Source organism: Lontra canadensis, unplaced genomic scaffold (assembly GCF_010015895.1).
Source record: "Lontra canadensis isolate GAN:19392208 unplaced genomic scaffold, GSC_riverotter_1.0 scaffold151, whole genome shotgun sequence".
Lineage (NCBI taxonomy): Eukaryota > Metazoa > Chordata > Mammalia > Carnivora > Mustelidae > Lontra > Lontra canadensis.
Genome location: NW_022631145.1, coordinates 2,753,438 through 2,762,684, shown reverse-complemented (window position 1 = coordinate 2,762,684; position 9,247 = coordinate 2,753,438). Strand labels below are relative to the sequence as shown.

General features: G+C 46.4%; 1 protein-coding gene across 1 annotated transcript; it reads left to right on the top strand.

Moving 5' to 3' along the window:
- The first annotated feature begins 4,202 nt into the window (after positions 1-4,202).
- NR0B1 (nuclear receptor subfamily 0 group B member 1) lies at positions 4,203-9,010 on the top strand. The gene is made up of 2 exons (XM_032844346.1): positions 4,203-5,381; positions 8,692-9,010. Exons 1-2 carry the CDS (start codon positions 4,211-4,213, stop codon positions 8,934-8,936), a joined length of 1,416 nt encoding a protein of 471 aa, XP_032700237.1. The 5' UTR covers positions 4,203-4,210; the 3' UTR covers positions 8,937-9,010.
- Positions 9,011-9,247: the final 237 nt, after the last annotated feature.

Below are 9,247 nucleotides of genomic sequence, written 5' to 3'. Positions count from 1 at the left end.
GGCATTTCGGCTCTTTTAAGCCTGGATTGAAAATTCCTATCAGGTTTCAGACCGTCATGCATTCCTAGGTCAAGACCAGCTTGCTGTGCAAAGGTCAGCTTTACAATTTTACCTGGCTTTATCCCCACCCCTACATCCTTTAGTAAAAAGTGTATTACTTTGAAATTGAAGGTTGCATTCGAGCACGCAGAGCAGCTTCACTCCCACCCTAAGATGGAACAGATAATGGATTCTACAAAGCAGGTGTCCAACTGACCAAGGTCAACGAACAATGACTCAGTGTAACTATCCAAATTGCAGTTGTGGACAAACTCAGCACAGGACAGGTGCAGTTGATGAGTGTCCTTTTGTCTAGCTGTCACAGTGGTCTGAGGACACAGAACAAATCAAATGAAGAAGCTCGTGCCTGCCTTAGAAGGTTATGTCTTCACTAACCCAGTAGCAACCAGCAGGCTGGCAGGACTTGGTGCAAATTTCTGCACTGGTGTGTTTCGATGATTTTCTTTCTCAGGAGCTATTTGTTCAGGGGGGATAAAAGGAAAGAAGAATGATGAAGTCAGGTTTATCCTGACATCTCTAAGGATGAATACTTGTGAAGGACGAGCAGGCAATCTCTCCTTAGAAACAGTCAATCCAAAGAACCTATAAAGTCCTTCAGAGTTGCAAATAGAAGATTGCAACTTCAAGAAAAACATGAAGAAGAAAATCAGAAGCCTCTGTTCCTGGGAAAGAACAGGAATTATAACCAATATGCTACAAGTTCACAGTTCCCAGCATTGTGTATTGAAGCTTCAGTTTGAGACAATGTCTGAAAGTCAAAGTCAAAGGCATCAAATACATGCAAGGTGTGAATGACTAAAGTAACAAAAAATGGGTTAAACTAGGAGTTTTTAAAAATAAAGTTGATAAGATAAAGAGTTTTAGAAATACCCTTGAATTACAGAGGGCTAGGGTTCATATATTAAAATAGTTTATAGCACTTTTTCTGGTTTCATAGGCAAAAGCCCAACATAAGCTTAAATGCTCTAAAAGTGGGTGAATATAAACTTAAGTTGCTTTATATTTTCAATATAATGAAGAGGTCAGCAAACATTTCTCTCAAGGGCCATATTGGGAGAAAAAAAATAATAATAACCCTTGAATGACTAAGAACACAGCGAACCTGCTAACATAGGTTTATAGAATTTTCCCCATTTCACTACTGTGAAGGCTGAAGTGACTTGTTTTATCTTTAGAGTGGAGGAGCCCAGATTCAAAGCCGTCTTTTAACTGTTGATTCAGTCCTCTTGTTACTTTCCCACAGTGCCTGTAACACTCTGAGTATCAAAAAAAGGCCTCCAGAAAGCTCAGTCCTCCAGAGCTTGCTAATTTCTCCTCCCTCCAGGGTCAGTGTAGCAATAGTTGTGTGGGAATGCTTGCCTTCTGTGCTAAAAGAACAAGCTATAGCCTCTCCTCCTTTTCTGAAGGTACAGTTGGCCAAGAAATATGTTTGAGCACCTATGGTATGCCAGACATTGTTCTAGTTGCTGGGACGCAGAGTGCCTGAGTCCTCACCTTCTTGGGACTTTTATACTAGTAGGGAGAGACAATCAACAAGCATCAAATAATGAAATCAATCATATCGGGGTCTGATAAAAGTTAGGAAGAAAATAATATAGGATAACATAATAAAACTTAACTCTCTCTGGCAACTTAAGGTGGGAACTGAGGGAGGCCAGGTTTTTCAGCAAGGCCAATAGCAGGGGTTCATCAAGCAGGAAGATCCTTGAAGTAGCAATTGCAGTACCCCAAGTAGTAGCTTGAACATGGGAAATGGCGAATGATGACATGGACAATAAGATAACATTTCCAAGATATACTATCGTTGTAAACCAGATGACCCATGCAGTGTTTTGAGTCTGGGCCAAGATATGTGGACACACAGAAGAAAAAGAGACAGCTTCTGGGTGGAGACTGAGGATGGGCTTCCCTAGGAGAGATGGAATAATGGCAATATGGGTCTAATATCACCTAGCCCTGAAGTTATCCCACATGATATTAAAAGGTGGGGGTGGGGGATAAAGATTGATAGATCTCCCACTTGTCATGTACCAGCCAAATGTTTTATAGGAGTAACTCATGTATGAGGATTATCTCACAGACACTATTGTCCACTATTGTCCTTTACAAGTAAGGAAACTGAGGCACAGGTGGCTTAAAGAACTGTCCTGGGAAAAGCTAAATAATGTCCCCCCAATGATGTCCATATTCTTTTTTTTTTTAAAGATTTTTTATTTATCTATTTGTCAGAGAGAGAGAGCGCGAGAGCGAGCACAGGCAGACAGAGTGGCAGGCAGAGTCAGAGGGAGAAGCAGGCTCCCCACTGAGCAAGGAGCCCGATGCGGGACTCGATCCCAGGACGCTGGGATCATGACCTGAGCCGAAGGCAGCTGCTTAACCAACTGAGCCACCCAGGCGTCCCTGATGTCCATATTCTAATACTCAGAACATGCGGCTATATTATCTCACATGGTAAGCCACCTTGCAGATGTAATTTAATTACAAAGTTTGAGATGGGGAGACTATTCTGGATTATGTGGCTTTGCCCAGTGTAATTATAAGGGTATTTAAAAGAGTGGGAACGGAGATGGAAACAGAGGTAAGAGTGATGTGGCCAGGAGCCAAGGAATACAGGCAGCTTGTAGATGTCAGAAAAGGCAAGAAAATGGACCCTCCCCTGGAGCTTCCAGAAGGAATGTCACCTTGGTTTTAGCCCAGTGAAACTGATTTCAGACCACTGGCCTCCAGAACTGTAACATAATAAATTTGTGTTGCCTAAAGCCACTAGATTTGTGGTGATTTGTTACAGCACCAATAGGAGACCAATACATTACCCAAGGCCACAGAGTTACAAAGTGTCAGGGCCAGAATTAAAATTGAGGCAATCTGGTGGCAGTGATGGAGATTTAACCTCCGTGTTCTAGGGTCTCTCACACACAGAATAAAATTTCAGGTTGAACACAAATCAGTGTCTGCTAGGTATTCCTCTTATGCTCAGAATTTGAGATCCCAGAGAAACTCCAAAAGGAGAACAATAATCCCAGACCAGCTGGTATACATTAATCTCCAGTCCTGGACCCACAAAATCACTAAACAAACCTCCCATTTTAGAGATGAAGAATTTGAGGACTAAAGGGTTGTGGTTTTGAAGTTAAGCCGCTGGTTGATGAAACAGTTACACAAGGGGGGCAGGTGGTAATGTGGAAAGACCCGGATCTCGGTTTCTCTACAGAACACAAGAAAGGAGGCTGTGTGGTAAGTAAGGATCAAAGGAGCCAGGCTTCCTGAAACCTGTGTTTTTCATTATTCAGTTAGGAGGGGTGGGAGAAAAAATGTTAATTATACAACTACCCAAGCTAGCACCTCTAGAAGAATCTGAAGTTCCCACCTCTTAGCCCTTGTGATGATTATATCCCCAAATATTAGCCACTTTTACATCCTTGTCACTCATGCTCTTTAACACATAAAGTGGGTGCTCATGAATATCAATTGAATTAAACAAAACGCTTTTGACAGCATCCTTAAACCGGTGCTTTTCAAAATTTAAAGTGCATGCAAATTCCCTAGGGGCCGCATTAAAATGCAGATTCAGAGTCAAAAGGTCTGGCTGGGAACTGAGATTAGGCATTTCTACCAAGTTACCATGTAATGCTCATACCGCTGGTCCGTGGTCTGTACTTTTCAAGTTCCACGAAAATCAGACTTCCCTACCCATATGCAAAATATGTCCTACAAAGTTTGATCACTTAATGAAAGTATTCAAAGATGGCACAAGTAGATTTTTCCCCTTTCATGAGGCACCCCAGCCCTTCCAATTAGGGAGCAAATTAGATGCCAGGTTTCAATGGAAAGAGTTGGAACAGTGCCCCCAAACACCTGCTACCTGCACTCTGCTCTGTCTTCCAGAGGCAGGAAAGGGTGCAATGAGAGGAAAGAAGAAAGTGTTCGAGAGCTCCTGTGCCTCCGTTCCCCCTCCATTCTCAGCCTTTAAGGACCATCTGTCCCTTTTGAGCCGCTGAGGTCAAGGGCGAACACACCGGAGCACAGCGCCGCGCCCCCCTCCGCGCCCTTGCCCTGGCGGAGACGGCCGACGCGCGTGCGTGCGCGCTTGGTATAAATAGATCCCAGGCGGCCGCCACCGGACAGAGCTGGGTTCCGGGCACCGAGGGCCATGGCGGGCGAGGACCACCAGTGGCAAGGCAGCATCCTCTACAACATGCTCATGAGCGCGAAGCAGACGCACGCGGCCCCGGAGGCGCCCGAGGCGCGGCTCAGGGGCGCTTGCTGGGGCTGCTCCTGCGGCTCGGAGCCCCCTGTGGGCAGAGAGGGGCTGCCGGGTGGGCGGGCAGTCACGCTCGTGTACCGCTGCTGCTTTTGCGGCGAAGACCACCCGCGGCAGGGCAGCATCCTCTACAACATGCTCATGAGCGCAAAGCAGACGCACGCGGCCCCGGAGGCGTCCGAGGCGCGGCAGGGGGGCGCGTGTTGGGGCTGCTCCTGCGGCTCGGAGCCCCCTGTGGGCAGAGAGGAGCTGTCTGCGGGGCGGACCGTGGCGCTTATGTACCGCTGCTGCTTTTGCGGTGAAGACCACCCTCGCCAAGGCAGCATCCTCTACAGCTTGCTCACGAGCGCAAAGCAGACGCACGTGGCGCCAGAAGCTCCCGAGGCGCGGCCGGGGCGCGCGTGGTGGAACCGCTCCTACGGCGCCCAGGGCCTGGGGGGCAGAGAGGAGCTGCCGGGCGGGAAGGCAGTGGCGCTCCTGTACCGCTGCTGCTTTTGCGGGGAAGACCACCTGAGCCAGGGCGGCATCTTCCCCCACTTGCCCACGAGCGCAAAGGAGACCCAAGGGGCTCCCGAGACGCAGCCTGCGGCCCCTTGGTGGGAGCCCCCGTGTGGCGCGCAGCGGCGGGTGGCCCTCAGGAGTCCACAGGTGGTCTGCGAGGCAGCCGCGGCCGGCCTGCTGAAGACGCTGCGCTTTGTCAAGTACTTACCCTGCTTCCAGGTGCTCCCTCTGGATCAGCAGCTGGTGTTGGTGCGCAACTGCTGGGCGTCGCTGCTCCTGCTCGAGCTGGCCCAGGACCGCCTGAACTTTGAGACGGTGGAGACCCCGGAGCCTAGTCCGCTGCCGAAGATTCTCACCACCAGGCGGCGGGAGACCGGGGGCGACGAGCCGCCGCCTCTGCCCCCGCGGCAGCCACCGTTGGTATCACCGCCCGAAGCCGGGCGTTTGCCTTCGGCGGCTGAAGTCCAAGCCATCAAGTGCTTCCTTGCCAAGTGCTGGAGCCTGGACATCAGTACCAAGGAGTACGCCTACCTCAAGGGGACCGTGCTCTTTAATCCGGGTAAGGCCGCGGCCTCGGGCGCAGGCTTTCCTCTGTTCAGAAAAAAACAGTGACTCAGGCACTGAAGAGTTTTCGGTGGTCAGGGGAGTGTCAGGGCACCAGCGAAGAATTACAAGTAATTCCGCAGAGTTGGGGGAACTCCAGAAAGCACTCCTTGTGGGTGGGCTGCTGCCAGACACTCAGCCGAGAGCATGGGGGATTGTTTGATGAGGTTTGTTACTTCTCTCTCTACCTCTTTCTGCTACTAAGGAAAAGTTGGTGCCATCCCGGCAGGGGGCTGGTCCTTCTCCTCTAGTCCTTTAAGTCCAGTAGTACAACTATAAAAAAAAAAAAAGTTTGTGTTTACTGCAAATTCTGCAACATGTCTTTCTGAGACTGAGTTCTGAAATTTACTAGAACTTTTGGTTGGAGGAAATCTGTTCAGGTTGATAAGAAACATTTGTTAAGGAGTCCTACCCCCCAACACACACACTGTCACACAGGACACTGGACTTTGCATTTCAAGGGTCTGCCTCTGAATGATCATTTTTATGGTCCTAAGCAGCTGGACTATGTCATTCTCCAAGTGTCTGTATCAGGGTAGCAAGGGGGCAGGGAAAAGACACTAGGGACTGCCAGCAGGAGCACTGTCCCTTAGAGCTTGCAGAGACGGTAGGGACCTCCTAATCAAGACCCTCTGCCCTTCACCTTCACTCCCCCCCATCTGCAGATTAGGTAGCCTCGTCCCAAATGACTTTCCTCCACCGTAATGGCCAGTGAGTCATAGAGCATGGGTCTCCTTGCCACCACGGGATGTCTGCTGCGACACACTTTCAGGTTGTCTGTTAGGTGCTGGACACTGTGCCACAGAGTCCAACCAGATAATGAGAGAACATCTCCACAGACCATCCAGCACCTTTTCTTGAGGATGTCCCATTACTAGCATTGTCTTTGACCAGAATCCCTCCAAAAGGGTCACAAGCAGGCACAAAGTTTCCAGGCACCTTAAGCTGGGATAGTTTTTTAAAATGCTCCTTCCACACTTTTTTTTCCTAATACCAGAGGTCTCCGGTTATGTCCTGACTGCATTTTTTCAAAGCGTATAGAGCAATATTTAATAGGATAATATTTCATTCAGAACTCACATTTGAAGACCTAGAGCCCTCAGCTCATTCCAGTGATCCTTGTAGGTCACCTTTTGCCTATACCATTGTTTTCCAAATTTGCCTGTGCATAGGAGGTAGGGGGCACTTGTTTAAAGTCTTACCAGGCTCCTCCCTGGAGGTTCTGTTTGGTAGCCGTGGTCCAGAGTCTGAAAATCTGCGTTTGTCGTAGGTGCCCAAGGTGATTCTTAAGATCATTTGGAATACAGTGTTTTCTTGCTCCTTCAGCTAGTGTTCTTAAACATCTCCCATGGACCCTGTTCTGTTGGAATACAAAAGAAAAGCAGGGGCTTAGCTTCCAGAACTTTACATTCCACTGGTTTGCCTCTTCCCCTCCACTCTGCTTAGCATACTTTGGTCACACACATGCATCTCCCTTATTCTCTCTCTGCTTCTCTGAATCCTCTCGCTGTGAATTTAATCAGCTAAGCTGTGTTTTAAACACAAATGCACCTGCTAGGTGTGTGGCCTTTCTTTGACGTTTATCCTTTTGTATTCTCTGATCTTTATGTGTAAACATTATTTTTATTATTGTGGAGTCCTTCTCTTCACATTATGTCTTTCCTGAATTTACTTTATGGGCCTGCCTTTTGTGGGGGTTGGGGCAGGACAGTGGAAAAAGAGGGTGTGTTATGAAAGCAGAGGAAAGGGATGGGGAGTTCACAAGATGGCATTTTAAGGAGCCATGAATCTAGACCTAGAGGTCAAATTCCTGGTAGAGATTGATGCAAGCCTCCTCTTCTCCTCATCAATGGAATTTAGACCATAAAATGGGGTCTCAAGTCTGGATAATGAGTGTAGGTAGTAGGGGATTGTTAATGTGTGGAGCGGGGTAATCAGAAATGAAATCTGGAGCACAGATATGGCCTACTTTCCTTCTCCCTTTATCAGACCTATTTGCCTATGATAGGAATGACTTGCCTGTTACTATTACTATTTTTTTTAAAGAATGCAGGCTGGTCCTGCTACTCTGTTGGTCACCGTGGTGCTTTTGAAATACTTCACTGCTAAGTGTGTAAACCTAGCGATTCACAGACCTGTACCCCTGGGGATAAAAATACATTATATGTTTATAAAAAAATTAAGAAATTAATAAATGAAATACTTCACTGCTAGATTCTGTAAGAAAGAGAAGGAAAGTGATTGTATCATCACTGATGTCCCTTAAACAGCACAGTAAATTGTTAATGTCTTCAATACAAGTTAAAGAACTTTATAATAATATTACTGTCATGCAGGATCAAAGGACTTTTAAAAGCAGCCTCCTCTTAACACCGTCTTTATAAAATTTACAGGTACATTATCTTTCCTACATTGTATTTCATTCAGTTTTACCAGGGTTATCACATAATACTGCAAGAAGGTCAGGCATTCCCTGCTTGAAAAGTTACTTTTGAACCATGTTGAAATTGTTGATGTTTGCATGCTTACTTTTTAATGCCTGTATGACAGTGCTTTTAAAGTCCTCTTTCTTCAGTATTTCTTAAAAGATGCTTTTGCGATACTCATTAAAATCAGTTGTTGTTTTTTTTAAATCTCTCCCAACACAGAAATCATGGTACAGTGAGCTAAATGGCCAGTATTATCTCTTAAATTACTATGGGACTCAAGACTAAAATCAGCCTGTCAGTGAACAATTAGAATGAGACTCATGAGTCACTGTGGCTATGAAGTTTACCCCCAGCAGCTGGGTAATCATGGTATTAGTGGGAAATTCAAGGGAGGATGGTGAAATACTTGTCATCTGGCAAAACCTGTAGTCATTCTACAATGGCCTGTTTCCCACAGGTAAAATGTCAAGTGCTCACTTCTTGAGATAATCTTAATGTCTTCCTATTTCTACAGTGAACTGAAGCCATAATTCATTAAATGATATTCTCCTGTCACAGTGAATAGATGAGCATGTGCTGGCCCAGGGCCAGCAGTTTTTACACGTGAGGATCCAAACAGTGACTATATCTGGATGATCCCTCATTCTCAGAAGCAGTGCTTCTGAAAACTTAGAACTGGTTTGGCATTTTATCCTTGTCCCAGAAAGCCCTTTAAAGCAGGAAAATTAAACTCTTGTTTAATGTGGGAAGGGGCACAAATGGACATATTTAAATGAGCTACAAATGCCAAGTGAGCTGTTGACAATAAAGGGACTCTTCTGCCTTTTGCTCCTCCAGGCCTGCCAGGCCTTCAGTGTGTGAAGTACATTCAGGGACTCCAGTGGGGAACTCAGCAGATACTCATTGACCACATCAGGATGACGCACAGGAGGCACCAAGCCAGAATCACCGAACTGAATAGTGTCCTCTTCCTGCTGAGATTCATCAATGCCAACGTCATCGTGGAACTGTTCTTCAGGCCCATCATTGGTTCGGTTAGCATGGATGATATGATACTAGAGATGCTTTGTGCGAAGTTATGAAGGCGTGGGGGCCACACGGGTGCAGCTGACCATGTAAGAAAAAGGAACCAGGGGCAGAAGTGTTAAAAAAAAAAGACAAATAAACTTTCTTATTTTTATATGCATATTTTTGTATTCAATTAAAGAAAAACTTTAGCTGTAGACAATTGGCAAATCCTTTGCTCCATACTGTTTCATGGTGGAGAAACACATGTGTCAGCAAGTAACACATCTCCGTACATCTCCAAGGAAAGAGCTGACTACTGCTCTAATGAGCTATTATCCTACCTTTAGTGATTCCACTGAACCTCCTAAAGTCACGTTTGTAATAT